Source organism: Haliaeetus leucocephalus, unplaced genomic scaffold (assembly GCF_000737465.1).
Source record: "Haliaeetus leucocephalus isolate CR32 unplaced genomic scaffold, Haliaeetus_leucocephalus-4.0 Scaffold229, whole genome shotgun sequence".
In the NCBI taxonomy this organism is placed as follows: domain Eukaryota; kingdom Metazoa; phylum Chordata; class Aves; order Accipitriformes; family Accipitridae; genus Haliaeetus; species Haliaeetus leucocephalus.
Window position 1 is genome coordinate 6,543,977 of NW_010972665.1, and position 22,835 is coordinate 6,566,811.

The 22,835-nt window shown below is 37.2% G+C and overlaps 1 protein-coding gene across 1 annotated transcript in view; it reads left to right on the forward strand.

Moving 5' to 3' along the window:
- Positions 1 to 22,835, forward strand: part of RET (ret proto-oncogene) — a 41,613-nt gene that overhangs the window by 17,244 nt on the left and 1,534 nt on the right. Inside the window, exons 11-19 of the mRNA XM_010567927.1 lie at positions 2,931 to 3,050; positions 4,639 to 4,895; positions 6,663 to 6,810; positions 10,073 to 10,180; positions 11,733 to 11,947; positions 12,056 to 12,178; positions 15,115 to 15,185; positions 19,236 to 19,373; positions 21,326 to 21,425. Coding sequence (XP_010566229.1) covers positions 2,931 to 3,050; positions 4,639 to 4,895; positions 6,663 to 6,810; positions 10,073 to 10,180; positions 11,733 to 11,947; positions 12,056 to 12,178; positions 15,115 to 15,185; positions 19,236 to 19,373; positions 21,326 to 21,425 — 1,280 coding nt within the window. The remainder of the gene's footprint in view (positions 1 to 2,930; positions 3,051 to 4,638; positions 4,896 to 6,662; positions 6,811 to 10,072; positions 10,181 to 11,732; positions 11,948 to 12,055; positions 12,179 to 15,114; positions 15,186 to 19,235; positions 19,374 to 21,325; positions 21,426 to 22,835) is intronic.

Below are 22,835 nucleotides of genomic sequence, written 5' to 3' on the forward strand. Positions count from 1 at the left end.
ACATTCTTTTATAAAATGAATGAATAAAGAGGCATCTTTGTATTTTTTATATGCAAGAATGGGATTGTGTATTGTAAATTACTTTTATCACAAAGATAATTATTTCATTAGAGTGCATAAAAACAATCCTTAAAGTGGCAGAAATGCTTGAAGTGAATGCAAGTAACTTCTCTAATGATCTGAAAAGAATTCTGTATTGGTAATAACCACAGTCAGTTGTCATTCTAAAAGTGGAAATATTTGTGCCAGAGGCTGCAATGCTAAAACATGTAATGTGCAACATATGCAGCATCAGATGTTTTGCTCAAAAGAAGCCTGAAAAAAATACTGTCTTATTAGATAATAGAAGCAGGCAAGTAAGACAAGCTTTCAAGATGTTATGTATGCCTTTCTAATGCTTGAGTTGGATAATTTTAAACATGATTTGATGCAATTCAGAACCTGAGCTGGTGCCCGAAATCAGTGTATTTACAGACAAAGAAATGAGTGTGTTTTGGGAGCTCAGACATGCAGGAGTACCATTATACCAACTTTTACTGGAAGGGAACATTTCTTTGAGAATGGCAAGCAATAAATAGAAAGCCCAGATGCGTTAAGGTCAAGGATATTCTTTAAGTACAGACAGTTGCTAAAATACTTATTTTTGTAATTCATCTATCATTATGATGGCTATGTACTGGAGTCCCAAAATTGCTTTCTTACACTAACACTATTACATTCAAGGGCACTCAGCTGAAACAACTGGTGCTGTGGCTGTGCCTATCAAATAGAGGCAACCTAATTGCATTTTAAGCAAAAGACTTTCTTGTAGTAAGTAACTGCTTCGGGGCTGGTTGCAGTGTGTGAATCTGGCTGAACATTTGTAAGTGACTCATCTTTGTAGGTTCCTCTGAACTTTGGCTTTCTGATCAGGGAAAAAAAAAGTACAGTGCTTAGGCTTCTACCTTGCTTTGTATGTCTTTGTTTGTAGTGTTAGTTGGTCGTCTTTGGTTTTGTCCAACAACCAGTGTTTTTACTTTCTGAATTTCTTGAGTTTCTACGTGGTGTGGGATAGGGTCACGGTTTTCCCTTTTTCCAAGTGACCTTGAAGCAGGGAAAGCTCTTTCTCACCACAGGGCAATGGAAACAGCTAATGGTTTAAAACAGGAGCATGTGAAACACAACGCAATTCAAAACAATACTGATAACTCTTGGAATTTCCCCACCAGCAACGCATTGGTGAAAAATACATTTTTGGGTCTCTGGATTGCTTATAGAAAGCTGTATGTTTCCAATGTACATCTGCAGTGACAAGGTACTCCTTTCCCTGCTGTGTAAAACCCCCTTATCTTCAGATCCCTCGCTCAAGACCAGTTTAGATAGGACCTGCTCATCCCCTGCTTCCTGCTTCTTCCGGGTCCTCAGACGTAGGCAGATCTAGATAAATACATATGAATTTTCTGAGGCTAATGGAAACTTTATTTCATCACCTCTCCACAATAAAGTTGGCTGGTGGGGGAATAATCAAGAATTTTTTGGAACACCAACGCTTCTTCAAACAAGTGTCAGCTCAGAGAGCAGGGACTCAGGACAGTCTCTTCCAAAATGAACCAGCTGAGCTGCATACAATTTAGTAGGTGTGGCCTCTCTAGAAAAATGGTCAAAATCTATTTTGCTTAAATACTCAAGTCCCTGTTTCCCTTTTTCTAAGAAAGGATGTTTGCCTTTACGTTGCCAAAAAATATCCTCTTTCTCAATTTGTGTTACACATCCAAAGAAATGTAAAAGAAACAGTCATTCATTCTACTGTCGACTTAGATGGGATAGAGGAAAATGAGTTGAAATAAAAAGATGACTACATTGAAAAAAACTTGTTCATCTTTTGAATCCCTTTGTGGTTTAGGCGATTTTTCTGAGAGGTGGCTAAACTTGCAGAACTTGATTGGTTTCTGTCTATACAATGCTGTTTGTGATTAAGGCAGTTTATAGATGAAAAATGTCACAACTAATGGTCATTTTTATAATATATGCAGGAAGAAAGTTATTTACTTGGAAATACAGTTGCAATTACTTTGCCTGAAGAATGCCTCCTTGAAATCAAGAGTAGCTCTGTATGAGTTTCTGCACTTTTTTCCTAAGATTAAACAATGAATTTTTAGATAAGGAAAGATGCATTTTTTTATCACTTACGCTTGGCACTTACTCTTAGTGCTTTCACTGGAGTATCCCATGGCATTTTACAGACGTGATTAAGTATTGTTACCTCCATTTGACAATGGAACAAATGATATGTAGAACAGTACACTGACTTTTCTAAGGTAAGAGGAAACTGTCATCAGAACCAGGAATGGAACTCAAGTCTGCAGACCACTGGTCTATACCACTGGACTGTACATCAACTCATGAGTTAAAAAATACGTAAGACAATGGTGGAGAGAAACTAAACTAAGTAGGCTAGAGAAGATATTTTAGGGAGAATTTTAAAATGTAAGATGACCTCACTGATACAGAACCATAATGCTTTATGAGGAAACTGAGTCAGGACAGCCATGAGATGAACATTTGAGGCAGATGTTTGGCATGAAGTAATGGGATTCTGTATAAGGTTTTAAGGGGTACATGAAATTGGGAAGTATCTCAACTATGCAATGCAAAGAGTACTATTATATTTTTATTATAGATAAATTTTAATCCAGTCTTCCATAATGGGAATAACTGCTAATCAGGGCTAATGTTCAAGCAGTCCAAGGTCCCCTCATTTCAGGATCTCAGAAATTTCAGAATTTAGACTCTCCCCTAATTCTCAGGAATCCCTGTCATTATTGCTGCACTGTGCTGCCCTGTCAAATTTCAAATGCATACTAGGATACACCCATGGAAAACTTTGAGCCTTATTTTTTTTTTCCTTTAACTACATGTGAGAATCTTAGCTTGTGTCTGTATTTGATTAGGTGGAAACATTATTGGTGGTCATGGGAAAGGCATTGGAAATCTTGGAATTAAGTCAGGACACGGGATTTGTTACTGCTTCCCGAGACAGAACTGTTACTGTGAGAAAGATGATATCAAGGGTAAGTCTAAACATTATCTGCTGTGTCATATTAATCTTTTTCTCTCTCTGTACCTACCATCTGTATATATACAATGATCTAAACTCGTCAGCATGTTAATAAGCAATATCTTTGGTCAGAGACTGCTAATATAAAATTAAGAACTGGCACCTTGACTTCCACTATGGAGCCTGAAAATTTCCAGAGGGGGTTATTTCTAGCCTTGGCTAAAGATTTGTTTTTATCCATTACTACAGGACAAACAGGTTGGTCGTCCTTTGATTTCTAGCAGCATTTGCATTTCAGTGAGACTCACCTGATATTTGCAAAGACAGCTAGGAGACATAGAATAATGACTTCTATTACTTTCAAGTAATTCCAGCTTCCTAATCATTTCTGAAAATCTCGGCTTCAAAATGTCAGAGATATCCAGCACCCATTGTGTTAGGAGGAGTGGATTACTTTTGAAATTGACCTTTGTTTAAACTGAAAAGCTCTCCACAGTTGTTTGAAACAGATTGATGGGGGTTAAATAATGTGTTTTTTAAATAGTTTTTATTATTGCTAATAACAAACATAACACGAAATATTTTGCATCTCTAAAACCGAATTGTTTAGAATATATCTCAGTTTGCTCTTTTGAGTAAATTTTCTATAGGCATAGGAAAAAGAGGAAGCATTAAAGCTTCTTGGTTATTTTTTTTCTTTTGCTTTTGTTTTCTTTTTTTTTTCCTCCCCATTCTATAAAGGTATTGTGCTGTTTCCACTTAGCTACATCCGCAAGCCCTACCTCAGAAATAAGTTAACTGTGTATCTGAAGTCAGGATTATCTGATGAACAACAGCACAAAGGACAGTATTTTGGATCTCACAGTGTCTTTGGGAAGCTACCCCCCTCAGGGATGCTGTCTAGGGGCACTTAGACTTAAAGAAACTTAGCTTCCAAAGAAAGATATTAAAAGTGCTTCTGCAAAAGGGGAAGTAGTAAATGGGGAGGAAAAAAATGCATATTACCTGAGAAGCAGTTGCAGCATTGGGCAATGTTTTCAGAAACAATTATTTTGCTAAATACAAGGCAGAAATATTCTGTCTCCTTATAATCTAAAAAGATGAAGAGAAATATTCTTTAATATCTAACAATTGACATAATGAATTAAATTCATATTTGAACAAAATTTTATTTGATGGGTTGAACAGCTCTAACATAAATGGTTGTCCACAAGCAAAATTCAGTTGTAGGTCTCCAGAGAGATAAGTGGTATCAGAAGATCAATATATGGTAGGTTGGGTCTTAAAGAAGAGTGTCAGAAGTAGCCTACATCTATAAAGATAAGGAACACGGGGTCAAGCTAGCTATCCTTACATTTACACAGGCAGTTAGGCAAACAATTACCTGCTGGTGTCCAAAATAATAAAAAAAGAATTGGTAGGGGCAGTGGGCGTATTTGCAAGTTCTCAAATTTCATTGAGAATTAGCTATTAAGTTTTCCTCTAGGTTGTTAAATTATTTTGAGTTCTGTTTCTGTCACACCTGTGTATGTTATATGCACTGCCAAATCAGAAGTAGGGGACAACAAGCAAAGTTCTAAGAAGCTCTTCTTGGTCCACAGAGCAACTATGTGATGACGTGTGCAAGACTGTGATAGCAGGGGCGGTGCTGCTGTCCTTCATCATCTCTGTGCTGCTTTCTTCCTACTTCATCCATCGCTACCACAAGAATTCTCCAAAGCCACCTATTGCCTCCGCAGAAATGACGTTCCGGCGCCCAGCCCAGTCCTACCCCATCAGTTATTCTTCCACTAACGTCCGCCGGCCTTCTTTAGATTCCATGGAGAACCAGGTGTCTGTAGACACCTTTAAAATACCAGTAAGCCTGATGTCATTTTGCATGCTCTTTTTTGATGTCTGTCTTGTTCCTAAAGAATGTTGTTTATGCATGCAGAAAATGTTATAGAAATGCAATCTATTCATAGAAATACCCAACTAAAATGAGTAAATCAGAAATCACGTGTACAGGCAGGGAACTGAAGATACTTAATGAGTAATTGGATAAACGATATAATTTACTCTATAAGGCCAATATATTCTTCCATTAATTTGAGCCGATGTTTTTTTTCTAAATGTAACTCTGCATTTGACAGTAATGTGGTTTTACTTTAACATTGTCCAATTAAATGCTAATAATCAGTGGGTTTGTAGCCTCTGTGATGAGCCATAGTACTACAAGGGTAAGCTTAAAACAAAACAAAAAACCCCACTGAGATCCGTTCCTGATTTCCGATACACAGACTGCAGGTGTCAGTTGGAGCGGCAGTTTTACCCACATTTAAAGGATTTTTGCCAAGTCATACCATCATATCTTTAAGCTAGTTTCTTCTGTGTTGAATCACATACTACCAAGGATCCCTGCCAGCTGGTGCATTTTAATGGACCAACACGGTAGAGAAACACTGCCGCTTTCTATGACATATATGGCAGCATCATATCTATTTGAATGTTATATATTGAGGTCTTCACAGACCTTGTGCTCTAGTTTACTTTAATTTCTTGTCTGGTTTGTACATCTGTGTCCTGGTTTCAGCTGGGATAGAGTTAATTGTCTTCCTAGTAGCTGGTACAGTGCCATGGTTTGAGTTCAGTATCTGAAGAATGCTGATAACACACTGATGTTTTCAGTTGTTGCTCAGTAATGTTTAGACTAAAGTCAAGGAATTTTCAGCTTCTCATGCCCAGCCAGCGAGAAAGCTGGAGGGGCACAAGAAGTTGGCACGGGACAGAGCCAGGGCACCTGACCCAAAGTGGCCAACGATGTATTCCATACCATGGGACGTCCCATCTAGTTTAGGAACTGGGAAGGGGGGGTGGGGAATCGCCGCTCGGGGACTGGCTGGGTGTCAGTCGGCGGGTGGTGAGCAATTGCCCTGCGCATCATTTGGACATTCCAATCCTTTTATCATTACTGCTGTCGCTTTATTAATGTTGTTATTATCATTATTAGTTTCTTCTTTTCTGTTCTATTAAACCGTTCTTATCTCAACCCATGAGTTTTACTTCTTTTCCTGATTTTCTCCCCCATCCCACTGGGTGGCAGGGGGAAGTGAGTGAGTGGCTGCGTGGTGCTTAGTTGCTGGCTGGGGTTAAACCATGACAATCTGTCATTGTTTTGCAACCTTAAGGCTTAATAATGCTAATTTTGTAAAAGGAGGATTGTTGTCTCTGATGAATTCTTAAGGGAAAGCCTTATTCTGTGAGTAAAACTGATTTACTTCTCCGTGAAGTCCAAGGTCACATATTCAGTTATTCTCAAAGCAAGCACTTATCCTGTATTACTTTATTTTTCCTTCGTACCCAGTTTCCCAGACCTGTAAATATAATCCATTATCCATAGACTACACGTACAGCCTGTTTTGAAGGAGGTGTTTTCAAGGTAATGGAAAAAACACTTGCAAAATACCTAGAGATTCAGAAGCTTTTATAGGAATACACTGATATTGATAAAAAGAGCAACCAAACATTATACACTAAAGTGTACCTATTCTGGAAGAATGGTCTCCTATTGAACATTAATGCTTCGGGTGTAGCTAGCCAGTCCTTTTCTTGCTTCATCTTATAGGGTTCCTTTTCTCTCCTGCAGGAAGATCCAAAGTGGGAATTCCCTCGGAAAAACCTAGTTCTGGGCAAGACTCTTGGAGAAGGAGAATTTGGAAAGGTTGTCAAGGCAACAGCATTCCGACTCAAGGGAAGAGCTGGCTATACCACTGTAGCGGTGAAAATGTTAAAAGGTACATTCCCATCTGGGTCTGAAATGATTTGAAAATTATTTGTTGTAACCTCTGAACAGATTTTATGAGGGGCTAGCATGAAAGTAAAAGGTCAGCTAAAAACAACCAGTGTCACAGCCTCTGTTTCTTCCAGCATTCTGTTATATTCTGAAAGATTTCTGACTTTAGGGAGCTAGCATCACATTGATCCAAGGGAGTAATTTCCACAAGTAATTCTAATTAATGATGTGCAAGGAGCCTCTGTCTTAACATAGCAAATGTATTTAATTTTGTTTGGCATTGATGGAAATATTGCAAGGGTTTGTTAAAGCTTTCTGATTTTTTTTTTCCTCTACCCACTTTTCTTTGACAGAGCTTTAAAATAAATCATGTTATAATCATGTCAAGAGATAGAACAGACCTATTAAGTTACTCTTCTGATTGAGAATTCCATGTACTTTCATACTTTCTGATCTGCTTTTACGAGGAGCTCTGCCAAACTGGCTTGAGTAGTCCAGTGCCGTCTCATGGTGTCTTCAATTTTCGCTAAGACTTTAAAGCTGGGGAAGACAAAGTATGCCTAGATAATGTTAAGATGATAATGTGAGACCTTGAGCTCAACCATTCACTGCTGCTTCTAAGTAAAAACATGTCCTTATAGGAAAATGTTATACTTCTCATTACCATTTCTATTATATGCAAGTTTTTTTTTAAAAAAAAACCCTACATCTGCTGCTGCTTGAGAGCGAAGATGCTGCATATCCCATCACTTTACCAAAGAAATAAATGAATTATGAAGTGCATGCCTGCATTGCAAGAGGTTCAATGGAGAATAGGTCACATGGAGAAAGTCTAGGAACTAAGTTTTTTCAGAAGTGTAGTTAACCATTATAATACTCAAGTAATGACCTCTATATCATTATCAATAGAACAGTCTTAGTCATTATTTTATTTCATATTTATTCGTGCGCTTAGTGTCACTGCTTTTTCTAGCACATTTTCATCAACAATGTGTGACTGACTTAAGATTCCAAGACATAGTAGTAAGAATGTTGCTTTTACTTGCAGATAATTTAACATTCAGCTTTCCCTCGCTATTATGAAGGAAAGAACTGACAGAATTGATAATGCGAAGGAGTAACCCTTTTTTTAAAGCACCTTAATTTAATAAATTGATCTGACGTTTACAGTAATACTTCAGGCTCTAATGAATCCCTTTGTAATGTAAATTACATTGCAGATAGTCACCTGAAATTCCATTTTCCAACTTGACTGTGGAGAACATTTGTCATTCTGCAAATATTTATCTGTTGTTACCGGTTTGACTTTACTGTTAACGCATGACAACTCAAGTATAAGAAACACTGCGTTAGTTGACAGTGGTCTTTATTAATACTGTCAGGAAATATAAAGGATGGTTATTTTGGATCAGGCCAACATCACCCATTCTTTCCCTGTAACAGATGCAAAGTGGGTAATTTGTCCAAGTAGTAAGGACTCTACGCTGCCTGATCTTTAAAAGGGAACAGTATGCATACCAGTATGTTAATGGAGAAAGCCTCTTGCTTATTGCGTAAAAGGTATCTCCTGCCTGAGCTGAGTAGATGGGCACAATCTGTGGTTAAGAACAGATCAGGGTAGGACTCTCCCTACTTTGTCAGCTTGGCGTTATCTACTGGGGAGGGAAGAAGGAGCAGTAAGTAATTAGCTGAGCCAAAATAGTCTTGGAGCTATGGATGGAGGTTTAAAGGAACAGAGGGATAATTTTTTTCAGCCCATTATTTCCACTTTTCTCATATGAATTAAATCTGACCTCCTGCATGATACAAATGCCCTCATTACAATAAAATTAAAGGGGCAAACACCAACCAATACCTAAATAGACATTATTCACAATTCGTAGAAACAAGGGGCATAAAGCTTCAGAGCTAGTTGTCTCCATTTGTGCACTATCAAAGTTACTTTTTCCAGCAGACAAACAGGCATGGTACGCGGGGAACTTTGTTCTGTTCTTGCATATGCTACACAGTTCCAGAGCTGGAAAAATAGGACTTTCTCACAGGTTTTAAGTTGATATTGTTCATTTTTGTTTTACATAAATGCATATTTTTGTAGTCCCTATCAGTAGTGAGAGACCATCTGATATTGTACTCCCTGGAGTAGAAGACTGAAGTCTGAGTGCAGGCTCAGACTATAAGATAATATATAGCAGATACAAACATATAGTACCAATGCAAACGTATAGTACAACAGCATAAAAAATTATCATGACCAGGGCAAACTATTAGCACACATATTTTAAATGGATATGTAAATAAATCCTTTGGTGCTTACAGCCTTTATGGAAAAACATCCAGTACAGTACCAAAGAGCAGAAGCTGAGCTTGGTTTTTATTAGCGTTAAGTAAAGGTGACCACATACTTGTCAACTCCCCAGTAATGACACTCTGTAGGAACTATTCCAGGGAGGCTCTGTGTGTCAGAGAGATTAAGAACGAGGTAGAAAAAGGGTTATCTCTGACCTATGGTGTCTTCATGACTAGGGATCTCCTTCAAGTCCCAGTGCATTCAAAGAGGAAGTTTGTTAGAATAATTCTGCAAAAACAAAATTATTGAAAGGCTAAGAAAGCCTCTAGGGGCTATATATTGTCATATGATTCCCACTGACATCAGCGAAGTCTGCATACAAGTCTCCCAGTAAAATCAATCTGAACTGTAGGTTTAGCTTCTGAACTCTAAACTTGGATGTGTGCTACAAGTGTAAGCCAATAGATTAGTGGATTTTTACTCCATCAGAAAATGTATTTAGGAGTAGGAGGGCTATATCATGGGAGTTTACTGAGTGAGTCTTTTTTTGTTTGATCAACATAAAATCTTGGCTTTCCTATGCTTCTGAAGCTTCGATTGCACCGATTCACCCTCAAAAATTGCTTCAGAACACTAGAAAAGGTCTGTAATAATTTCACGGCATCTGCAAGACATTACAGACTCTGGTCCTGATTCTTGGCTGACCTACTCTTTCTGTAGTCATTTGTATCAGGGTAGAGTGATGATTAGAGCGGGTTACCACGCCAGAACAGCAGCAGTCCCGTTCACTTGGTTGATACGAATGACTGCAGGACAGTGGAGATGGTGAAGTTTCTCCCCTGTGGGAAAGTACACAGTTTTCCAACCTCTTGCTAATTCCAGGAGAAATGGTTGATCTCATACTTCAGACAGTACATAGAGAACTCTTGAGTAACGCTTTCCTAACCACAACTGTGTGTTTGGACACTTTCTGCAGAAAATGCTTCCCAGAGTGAGCTGCGAGATCTACTTTCAGAGTTCAACCTTTTGAAACAGGTGAACCATCCTCATGTCATCAAACTTTATGGAGCCTGCAGTCAAGATGGTAAATATTAGAAACTTGTTATTAAGATGAAAATGTCAAGCAAGGAAATAAAGAGCAGTTCATTGATGGGTTTGGACCGCTGCTTAATAATTGCTGAGCACTTTTAAAATTTGCTGCTCGCTGAAAAAATGAGGGACATATAAGAAAAGCAATTTTTGAGGGGAAGGGGAAATGCTAATTCAGTGTAACTAAGCATTCTTCCTGTGGTTTTCTTCAATACACATTTTGATTCTGAAGCGATTTTAAATTTAACCAATCTACTACCAATTCTCTTCCAATCAATATATATTTTTATATTAAGCTGATGCTCAGTAAGTGGTTTTGAATATGGGTTATATTTAAAGTTTAATGGACTTTTCAGTATTGTTATTCATACTAAAACAATGCTTTAAGACTTGAGCCAAGGAATGAGATCTCCCTTTGAAAAAAAACCCCAAAAACCCAAACCAAAAACAAACCCCTACAGATCCTTTTGTTAAACTATAGCTGGATAGTTAGATTGATACTCAGTTTTCCTCCTCTGTCATAAAACTATCGTCTTCCTCTTGTTGTGAAATAGTTGCTAAAAGCCACAGTCATTGAAAGGTATATTTCAAGGGGAAAATTTTCAGACATATGTATTATAAATAGCCAGTGAAGCAAATTTTCATTGTTGTGCACAGGAACTGATCTGAATGATTGCTGTTCATTTTAAATGAAGTTACATGGCAACATCCTCTTCCTTTTGCATCTGTAGTTACACAGCCTAAGAGCACAGTATGCATGTTGCAACCTTGGGCAAAGGCCTGCCTTCTGTGCCCACCCAGTTCTGTTGCAAGTGGCACTTTTAGTTGTAGACAGAGAATATAATTCAGGACTGAGTCATCTCTGAGTCTTAGTAAGGTAATGGACCAGTGGGGTGGGATGTTTTGGTTTTTTCTTTTCAGTACAATGTATTTTTTCATCCCAAAGGAAATGAATTGTTTCTGAGTCACAGGCTTTTAATAAATATCAAGCTAATTCATTAGCGTATGAGGTGGGAGGGCTTTGATACAGCAGACAAATGTATCTAGCATTAAAGCACTGAGTGGGTATTATTCATGTGGGTAATGGGGAGGAGAAACTAATGGATTGAAATGTCAGAATGTTTCTAAGTGCTCTGAAAAGGCACCTTAAATACAGCACTGGAATTAGCAGATGATTTGTGAGCTTAGTATCACACACTCCAGAATTTTTTTTTTTATTTTTTTTTTTAGATTTCTCCAAGTTAGGCTGTTTTACAGATCTGATTTCTAAGAAGTTTGTCTCTTTTTAGTCTCAGATGATCTAGATGAGGGAATATAGGCAAGAGCCTGAATTCTGCTTTGATTTAGGCTGAAACTCACTCCCTTTGCATAGAGGATGTAAGCTAAAAGTATTCCGTGGCTGATTCAGTGCCTTTTACATAAAGGCCAGAGGTATCTGGAGCCTCTGGTTGTTCAAAACAATGTGTTGATTAGAAGAGACTTTTTTGAAAAAAATTAAAATTATTATCTATTAATTGTTTACTTATCAGTGTGTTTGTTTATTTCAGGCCCACTATATTTAATTGTGGAATACGCTAAATACGGCTCCTTGCGCAGTTTTCTCAGGGAAAGTCGAAAAGTAGGACCAAGCTACGTGGGTAGTGATGGCAACAGAAACTCAAGTTATTTGGATAACCCTGATGAGAGAGCCTTAACAATGGGAGATCTGATATCGTTTGCATGGCAAATATCACGAGGAATGCAGTATCTTGCAGAAATGAAGGTAGGGCAGCGTAATAGTGATCTGAGCATGTCCTTGTGATAGACGGACATGTCAGCAGTCGATTCCTCCACAAGAAGCATAAACACTCTTGTTGATTTCTTCCTAAAGCTCGTCCATCGTGATTTAGCAGCCAGAAATGTACTGGTGGCAGAAGGGCGCAAAATGAAGATTTCTGATTTTGGCCTCTCCCGTGACGTATATGAAGAAGATTCATATGTCAAGAGGAGCAAGGTACAGTGCATATTAAAAGCAGTACTGGGAATTATTACCTAATAGTGAGAATGAATTTATACTGTAGACTTGAGCACAGAAGAAAAAAATAATAGCTATTTTTTATTAAGTTAGAATAATTCTCTATTTTAAAGAAATAAAAATGAAGATGAAGATGAAGCAAAATTATGACTTTAATCGGTGGGACAGTAATATATATATATTAATATATATATATCATATATATATATATAATATATATATGTATGTAAAAGATATATCATATTTAAGTCACCATTACCACCTCCACCTCTTTTTTTTTTTACTCATCAACAAAACCGATTTATTTCTAATAAGTAAAAGTTAATAAAAGTCAAAAAAGGGTCACTATGATGGTTAAGGCCTTGGAGCATCTGACGTGCGAGGAGAGGCTGATAGAGCTGGGTTTGTTTAGCCTGGAGAAAAGAGGGCTCAGGGGATCTTATTGACATGTATAAATACCTGATGGGAGGGAATACAGCCAACAGAGCCAGGCTCTTCTCGTTGTGGCCCAGTGACAGAACAAGAGGCAATGGGAGCTATTTTAAATATGAGAAATTCCATTTAAAGAAAAGAAAAAGCTTCTTTACCGTAACAGTGAGTGAACACTGGAACAGGCTGGCCAGAGAATCTCTGTCCCTGGAGATACTCAATACCTGGCTGGAAACAGTCTCAGGAAACCTGCTGTGGCTGACCATGCTCTGAGCAGAGGGGTGAGGTCCCTGCCCACGTCAGCGGTTCTGTGATCCTGAGAAAAATTGAAAGACAATACGTAAAAACAAGATGAGATCTGCTGTTTTTTAAAAGCAATGTGCCAAATAGACTGTAATAAATTATTTCTTTTTCTTAAGGCTAGAGAGTTCACACAGGATGCTTAAAAATAGCATGTTTTGTTAATGTAAATACAGAAGAATGACACCTTTTTTTTTTCATTGCAGGAACTTTGAAGTAGTAACCTTTTTTACAGGTAGAGGGCAGCCCATTTTTAAATGAGGTGGGCCCTCTCATTTATCCAGTTCCTCATCACACTCCTTGAAAACACAAACAAAAAACCCCATCATTTTTCTCTCTTTTCCTATTCATAATTAAAAATATAAACAAAAAAATCCCAAGGGGTTGAAAAAAATGCAGACAATTTCTACAAAGATCCTAATTTCAGCAATGATCACATCTATGTAGAAGACTTGAAGCAAAGCCCTCCTACAAATAAATACCTCCAAATGTTTGAAAGATACTAAATCTTAATCAAAATGGTACATCATAGGTCAGGGTAGATTAGGAGCTAATGCTACCTGCCAGAGGTTATTTAAAGCAGTTCTATTTTGCCTGCCACAGTGAATTATTGTCAGGTGCCCAGATACAGTTCTGTCTGCTCGCAGTGCTCCTGGCAGGATTCAGCATATGGTAACGTTTCACCTGCAGGACTGTGCAAAGGAAATTTGATGGAAAGACAAGTTGTTGAGTCACATCACGACTTTCCTGAAAAGAAACTCTTGAGCATAATAACTTTGAGACCAAGAAGATAAGTTAAGGCTTGTCATTTATTTATTCTTGTAAAAAATACTGTCAAATACAGCAAGCCAAATTCTGCTTTCTGCCTGTTTGCATCCACGTGGCACCGACATCAGCAGAACTTTTACAAGTCAATCCCAAGCTAGACTGTGACATTCACTAACACTACTTTTTATTGACTCTTTCCAAGATGAGTAGTGTTGGTTCAGTTCCCTCTTTGACTTAATACGAAAGAGTTGCCAACAGAATTTTTTGTGTGTGAAAATTTTAGCATTGAAATGAAAAGATTTCCATAAATACTGTGAATTTTCAGTTTAGCTTTCCCTGTTTTTTCAGGCCAGTTTGTGTGAATGTTTCTTAAGTCAAAATAAGTTGCAAAGAAAAAAAACCTTTTGGAAGACATGATCATACGTAAAAGGGCTTTGCACATTCATTTAGCTATCTTCTGCTGTATGCGGTTTACTTTGATCTATACCAGTTGCTCTGTATTTTAAAAATGATGCATTTACATAAAAGCAGTCTCATTTTATTTGGCGGGGTGTTGATGTACTGAATAGATATTTTCTCTTTACTTCTGAGACATGTGTCAACAGAGTATTACTTGGAACCTAACAAGCATCTGTCTGCTTGCATAGGGAAACAGGGAAAAGAAAAAATTGAGAGGAAGAAGGATAACTTCAAATCCTACTGAAACAGTTGTTGCATATATATATATATATATGATTTTCATGAGAACAAGTATGCTAGCGATATTGTGAAGGTTATGAAACATCTTGAAAATTTTGCAAAGCTAGTTTTTCATGAATATCTGGGGCAGATTTCTCAGATTTCATCAGTGAATTTCTGCCAGTGGAAAGTAGCAATTTGTAGATTCAATTTAGTAACCAGTAACCAAATATGACTGTCCAGGTACAGTTCTGAAACCAAAGGTATCTTAACATCTAGGTGCTTCCATTTATGCATCATCCCTGATATAAACAAGATAGCTCTTTCTCTTTAATCATCTTTCCCCATCATTTTTGCATTTGCACATTTCCCAAAAGCAATGGGAAGACAGATGTTCACGTCTGAAGAATATAACTCTTTGGATGAAAGTGTTTGTTAAAAGGAGAGTTGAGTTTATCTGACTTTAACTGGTGGCCATCTGGAAAAAACCCACACCACCTTGCTGTATGTAATTAGATTACTGAAGTGTGTGGAAGGAAACGAATGAGTGATTTCAAAAGCTCTTACAATTGTTCTCCTCACTGTTTTTCTTATGAAATGCCAAATCATTCAGTCCACTGGAACATATTAGAGTATGGATAGAGTATCTGTTACAGTTTTGAAAATAAAAACCTTGGTTTTCCACTTGGAAACTTAATTGTCTGACCAGTAATTGCACTGTTGCTTTTTTTTCCTCCTAGGGTCGGATACCTGTTAAATGGATGGCCATAGAGTCCCTATTTGATCATATCTATACAACACAAAGTGATGTGTAAGTGTAAATTCTTGCATTCTTTATGGTGTATGTACTTATTTAAGGAGATGAGGGAGGAAGCACAACAAGGTACATAGTAGCCAAAGCTGCTACTCTTACAAGGAGACGTGAAGAGCACAGCCTAGATGGCACCGTCCGCTGGCAATGATACGTAAGATTTTTGCTGTTGAATTAAATCTGAAGAAAAAGATTATCAGAGGTATTTAGGTACATAATTCCTGTTGAAATCAACAAGGGTTGGGTCTGTTCATGTGACATGGTTGCCTTTGAATATATAGACACAAATTATTAGTCTTTGCTAAAGATAATGGTCATACCCAAACTTCCCAGTTCCTGTTCATTACTTGTCTGTAACACTTGCTGGCAGGTGAGGGATGGGGTAGGAAGAAAGGAAGAAGAATTTAACTCCTGGCCTAACTCCTATTGAAATCAATGACAAAACTCCAATTAATTTTAATGACAGCCAGCTCAGACCTTAGGGGAATACTCTGGTTCCAGTGCAAAGATGCAAGTTCATTTGCATGATTAGGAAAACAGAGATCCTGAAGATGGATATGCTCTTATCTCCACCTGTGATGATTAGGTGGTAAAGCAACCACAGCTAAGCTGTCTTCATGTCTGATAGGCAAGGAGACAGGCAGAGGAATTTTTGTATACGTTTAACTCAGGATCAGATACTTTAATTTCTTTCTTTCTGGGATGAATGATGCTTGTGACTAGTCACCAGGCAGACACTGTAAAACTACATACTATTTATTTAGGGGAAAAACCTCTAAGGGACTGTAAAAGCAGCTATACTTATATGCCTGATTTTCTGCTAGGTAGCATTTTCATACCTTCCAAGTTTCCCCTGAAAGAGGATCTGACTAAAGTAATGTTTTCATTAAAATCAAATGAAGTAAAACCTACCAATCTCAATGATGTTTCACTTTGGGGGAAAACACTTCGATAACAGCAGTATGTGCAAATAGAAACCTTTTGAGTTGTACTTCTAAAATTATTTGCATTCACTTTTTACTCTTCTCTCTGTAGGTCAGAGCAGTTTTAGTGAAGTAAAATATTTTGCTTGCCTTGGAAGTTCTTTACAAAATGAATTTCCAAAATATTTTCGTTTACTTTGTTTCACTTGGAGTAAGAAAAGAAAAAACATTGGGGTAATTCTCAGGAGAATGTTGCTTTTACTTAGGTCTGCTTACAGGTTTTTCTGGGTCTCTTTTTATCCTCCTCAGAGCATCTGTTGTGCTGACCTGCTTCTTTGCAATGACTTTTCCCAGAGAACTGTTAAATTAAAAACTTCTTAGCGTATTTTTAATTTCTTAATTTTCTGCAAAACAGATTTGTCACTATGGTTTGGGGCCAGAACAGATTGTGTTGTCATGTAAGTGCCTCTTCTTTGATTGTTGATTGATCTTCTGGATCCAATGCCATTCGTCCCTGTTTGTTTTCCTGATGGGCTGCTATTAAGGCCAGGAGCCCACCTCTTGTACATGTGATATAACGCCATGCAGAGATTGCCCAGCGGGCGTCAAGCAAGCTAGCTCAGAGCCCTGGGCAGCATGCTGGTGCTGTGTAGCTTTACTGCTTCCCAGATCTGGATTAGTATCTCCATGTAAAGCTGTGCTGATTTACCAGCTTTCTTGGAGATGCATTAGGTGTTCTTAACAGAGCACTGCATTGTTCTTTGTAGGTCTGCTTCAATACAGTGGTGTAAAAGGTCTAAATATCTGCCATGCTTACACAGTGCCTTTGACTCACTGGTGAGGTCACCTTCACTATTCATGTTATTATACATGAAGTAATCGAAGAGTGTTATATAGCAACTCCTAATTTAGCCAAGTCCCTACAAAACAGTACCGAGACATGCATAGTGTTGCAAGGCAAATCCTCTCCAGCGCTAGGTTCTATGAATGCCATTCCAACAGCAGCAAACTGATAAATGAAGTACTTTTTTGCAGCATTGATTGTTATTTTAGATAATTACACTCACTGAAAATACTATTTTATGAATATTCTTTGTTGTTCATGGTGATGCAATTATATTTTAGGTGAACATATATATTAATATACTCAACAACCATTCCAATATGCTCTTTTTTCTGATACTCCGTGTTTCTGTTTTCCAGCCTCTTCCTTCTAAAGCCTTTCTGTGTAGTTAGTGGTTAGCCGTGCTTAATAGCAGTATCACTTGCCAGCATTCACAAAATCCCATTTTTGCTTCAGAAGTCGATGACATCAGTGGAAAGCTAGCCTACTGTCTTCCTCTTCACATATTTTTCTTTCTTGGCTTTTTCTGATCACATTTTTATTCAGCAATAAACATATGACAATTGGAAATTTTTCATCTCCCATTTCTCCTCCCATAGTACTTAATTTGTATAATGATTTGAAAGCATTGCAGCATTCTACAGCATTCTATTCTAATATGCCCATTTACTAAACAACTTTAATTGAGAAATTATTCATCTGATTCCTCCTTCCATATTCTGTAAAATTCCTCTTATGCAGTAGAGGTGGATTTTAAAAATAAAACCTGCCACGCTACAAAGTTTATTTGAATTAATCATGGACAGAATTATAACCTGATGGCAGAGCATAATTGGCTTCAAAAAGGGTATGAGGACGTATATTAATAAAGTATATGAAAATGCTGTAAATATTCATTAGCTTTCAAGAATGTGCAGAGTGATTAAAAATTAATTCCATGAATGGCATTAGGGAGAAAAATGGCAGCATACCACTGAGGACTGTGTAAGACTCACTTTGGCTTCTCTGCCCATTTTGGAAGTTTTACTGGTGTACTTTTAGGGTTACCATTGTTCTTTAAAATGTGAGAAGCACAGGTAGAATGTAGTCAGACAGGAGGTGAGGCTTGTGGCTAACATTTTGAGATGGAATTTTCAAAGGGAATTAGACACTGCTCTTTGGCATTAGGTGTGTAACACGTCCTAAAATCTTCTTAAAAGTGGAGTTTTCACAGAAATGACCCAATGATGAGAGCACAAAAGCTAACAGTTGTCATAAATTGTATGTAACTTTGTTTCCAGATGCATCCCATTGGGTATCCCCTTTGAATGAAACAGCGTTGGCTGGTTTCCCTCATTTTGAACATCCAAATTTTGGCAGTTCTGTCAGTTGAGCAGGTTCAGAGTAAATTTGTAGCTTCTTTGTGTCTCAAAAAAGCCTTCCGCTAAGGAAAGAAAAACATTTTTGCCTCTCTTCTCCTGGCCTGCCCTCCAAAAATGAATGAAGTTAATCTGTCTAAATATTTCCAACCCATTGAGCAAGGTCTTTCTGTTTGAGCTCATCAATAAAGTAGGTTAAAAAAGTTGCCATTTCTTCTCTTCATTTCAGAAGAGTTTCTTCTGTCTTCTGTTCTATGTTAAACTATATTTTAGGCATTTGGTGTTTCCCAGATAAATTCCTTCCTCTTCTTTCATCAACTCTTAAGAAGAAAATTAAGTCCTGAATCACTGAAATGGCCCAACAGACCAGCTGAAATCAAAGGGTGCTGCTTATGATTGAAATAAACACATTGTGCATATAAAGAAACACCATCTCACAGTCAAGACAGCAAACCAATCTGTCGGTAACTGGTTGAGCCAGCCTGTGTAATTTAGACAATTATTTCTGAATAGGACTATAAGGGCTAATTAGGAAGGTTAGACTCCCTCTGTAGCCAAAGGAAAAAGAGAGGCACCTCCAGGAGCACTGTACAAAAGAGGAACAAGCCTTTGGGCTGGGCCACCATGGGAAAGACTTTATCTTTCTGCTGTCTAGAGAAGATGGGCCTTCCCAGGATACAGTTAGCTTTTGTCAATGAATAAAAGAGGGGTATCGCTTATCTCTATTGTCTTGGTTGCTAATCTTTTAATGAAGGTATTTGGGAACAAGGATGGCCCTGTATGCATCTGTACGGCCCCTCTGGCTCAGCAATGTCTTGAATTCAGTTGGGTTCTCAAAACACTAGAAAGAGATATGTTAGGTGAAAGCCACACTAAGCTCTTGAAACCTACCACTCTAAATAAAAACTCATTTTCTCTTTTTCAGGTGGTCATTTGGAGTTCTGCTATGGGAGATTGTAACTTTGGGAGGCAATCCCTACCCAGGTATTGCTCCTGAAAGACTTTTTAACCTCCTAAAAACAGGCTATAGAATGGAGAGACCAGAAAACTGCAGTGAAGAAATGTAAGTAGCTCTTGATCTGATTAGACTCATAAAACATCTCTTGAATAAATACATTTAAAAAAAAGGTTTAAATAAATACCACATAAATACTATTCTGTATATTTCGGAGGTATAATCAAAATATGTAGTGCTCAAAAGAATGTAATGAAACTAGTGAACAGTTAAGTGCAGGAAAACAATTGCCAAAATATGTGTAGGATACCAAATAACACACTTGCCAAACAATTAAAAGAGTTTGAATATTCAAAACTTTTGAGGGTGGAGGGAGAAGGAGAATTTCATAAAACAGTGGTAGCTGAAATAGTCAAGAAAATGTTTCAGTACTTTTCCTCAAATGAGATAGATGTTCCATCCACAGTCATTGTCTATTAGTTGTCCTGGCATTACATAGGAGAAATGATACCTTGACCCAGAAATCTATACCCTAGAAGACACAAATTTTCTGTGACTTGATAAGCCCATGGCATTTTCTTTTCTGTTTGGAGACAGTTCATATTTTATTGGCTGATTTATTAAAACACTCTCAACGTGAAATATCTTCTCTCTGTGGTTCTTCCATGGCATTTGGAGATGAGGCATGATTATATGTTCAGCCTGCAAATCTGGTCATGGTCAGTTGTTTTTTTTTTTTTTTAGAAGGTTACCACGCTATAATCACTCTGACATCTCTTTTGACTAATTTTCAATGTGAAGCATGCTTTGCCCACATCTGGGGTGAGAAAATACAGTATAAATACTATAACTTTATTTTTTTTAATACCATATACAGAGAAAAAACATTAAGCGTTTCTGAATTTAGGGCAGGGTAGAAGTTTACAAGTGTCACTGGCAAATATCCTCTAGCAAATACTTAATATTGAATTTTTTTTGTTTGTTTCATCTCAACAGGGAATAAGACTTCATTCCTCAAACATATGTTATTTCATTGATAATTATTAGGTTAGGCAAGCTGACCACATCTGCGTTTCTTTTTTTTATTCAAGCCACATCATGTTTTTCCTGACTGGTTCAGATTTTTTCTGGATTATTCAGAAATTTTTCTGACAGCCTTTGAGAGCCCAGTTCAAGGACTGTTTTTCTTAAATTGCATTCTCTGCTTTACCCAGTTAAGTAAGAGAGAGATCACAGATGAGGGCAAAAAATGCAATGCTTTTCAATAGCTTGCTATAGTTCTTGTAGGCAACTATTTCCACAATTAGAGTACTTTTGTGACTAGATCACTTAGTCCTGAAAACACTTGAGTTAGAAAAAAATAACGTGAACGGTACAGGTTGGAGAGTTACACATCCAGAACTTGGCCATTGTCTGTCTGATAGTCACTCAACTATAAAACTTTAATTCTGCTCCCTTTTGTTTCCGTGCTGTATGCTATAGAAGGCAGTTAAAGACAGAATAAGAATAGATATAATCAAAATAACAATAATAGAAGTAATCAAAAGAATGTTAGTTTGTGCAAATGGTCTTAGGTTAGGCTTCACTGAAGAAAAGTTTACAGAAACTTTTCAGAATGTAAACAAATGAAGAACAAAATTCTACTTTCTGATATAGCAGCAGAGTTTTTCAGGTTGAGATATGCACATCCGTGATGATATGCAAATTTCTTCAGTGTCATATGCAAACAAAATCAATTAGAAATCTGGTATGCTGCCTAGACATGAGGTGGTCCTTTGATAAAGTGAAAATAATGAAAGAAAGCTAAGACTACAGTCCTTCAAGGACAGCCAAGTGCATCATCATTTAAGCTCATAAAGACTGATGAAAGTAAAAGCCCATTCTTCTGAATGTCAGTTGTTGATTCAAGGGAATGTTTAACAGAACACACAACAAAGATTGATGTACTTGTGGATGGCCTTCATGCCACAGTTCAACTTCAATACTATAAATTATTTCCACAGAAGCATGACCCACTTCTAACAATTTGGGTTTTTTTTTCACTTTGCGGCGGGTCACAGGTACAACCTGATGTTGCGCTGTTGGAAGCAAGAACCCGATAAAAGACCAACGTTTGCTGAGATCAGCAAGGAACTAGAGAAAATGATGGTGAAGAGTAGGGTAAGTGTGGGAAAGCATGAGTTTTAGAAAGTTTTTGTGATCCTCTGAGTTTGAATATAGAGAACTATGCTTTTTTTTTTTTTTAAAAAGTAATTTACTTTTCATCAAATTTTGAAGCATTTACATATCTAGTTTCTTCCAAATGCATCCAGTTTTTTGAAAGCAGTGCTACTTCATATAGTGGCTTTGGTGACTTCAACACTAAATGCAGATGAGTTATCCTTAATCTGTCTGGTTTCTTTAATTTAAAAACAAAAATTAAAAATTACTGTGAAAAGTTACTCCTAAATTGCACTCCTGAATATATAACCCTAGGAAGCCTAGAACTAGAAGAATGCAGTATTTCCTTGAATCTGATTTAGTTACATGATGATAGCAACAGAGATACAAAAGCTGTATGATTCCACCATTCTGAATTACTTTAAAACTGTTATAATCCTGTATAGACTTTCTTTGAATGAATGGATGCTGAGGTCTAAAAATAAGTCCAAGTTGCATATATTTAAAAAATGTATATGTTCCTACTTGTCCATAAACACGTAATTTAAAAAAAAAAAATATCTACTAGTTATGGGAAGGGAGGCAGTTACAAATGAAAAACAGAGGAAATACTGTGACCGTTATCAGATTTGAGAATGGGATGGAATTTACATTGGGTGCAAAAGGGACTAATAAACAAATGTGAACAATTTCGTTCAGAATGTGAAAGTAAAATAAGTTCTAAATTAAAACTGGCAAAGTGAAAGGTATAGGCTGTACATTAAATCACTCTGACTTGTCAGCCACTAACTTAAAGCTGCTGAGAACTGGTAGGCAAACAATCTACATGTCCAGTGACAGACTTGTAATACAGAGGCTGGCATGTTTTCTGAAATTTTCATCATTAAAACCAAAGACAATCCAAAATAGCGCTCGACAAATTAGTCATTTTTCTCCTTGCCTTCCTGAATGAAAAATTCTGAAGATTTTTCAATTTATAAAATTGGGCAGCTTTACCTTTTTAAAGTTTAATTTCAGTAAATTTGCAAAGGAAAGTCCATTTTGAAAGGAAAAAGTATATTTTAGATAGTTGAAAATGCTTCACCTTTTTTTTTTGCATCAAAGCAATTCAGCAGCATAGATGAAAACCTATCAATTCTTATGGTTGACCTAAATATTTAGTTTTAGAACAGCAGCAGCAAAAGCTTTACTTGGCAATATTTACACAACTAATTTTATACATGATTATGTAATAGCTTTTGTAAAATGATTAAAGATCTGAGTACCTTCTCCTTTAAGTGCGTATAGGTATCTATCTATCTATCTATATTTCAGGCATACGTGTCTATCGGGCATAACAGAAACTGAAGGTCAAACGAATCAGCTAGCACAGCCCTTTAACCTCTTGGTTATTTTACTGAATTAAGTAAG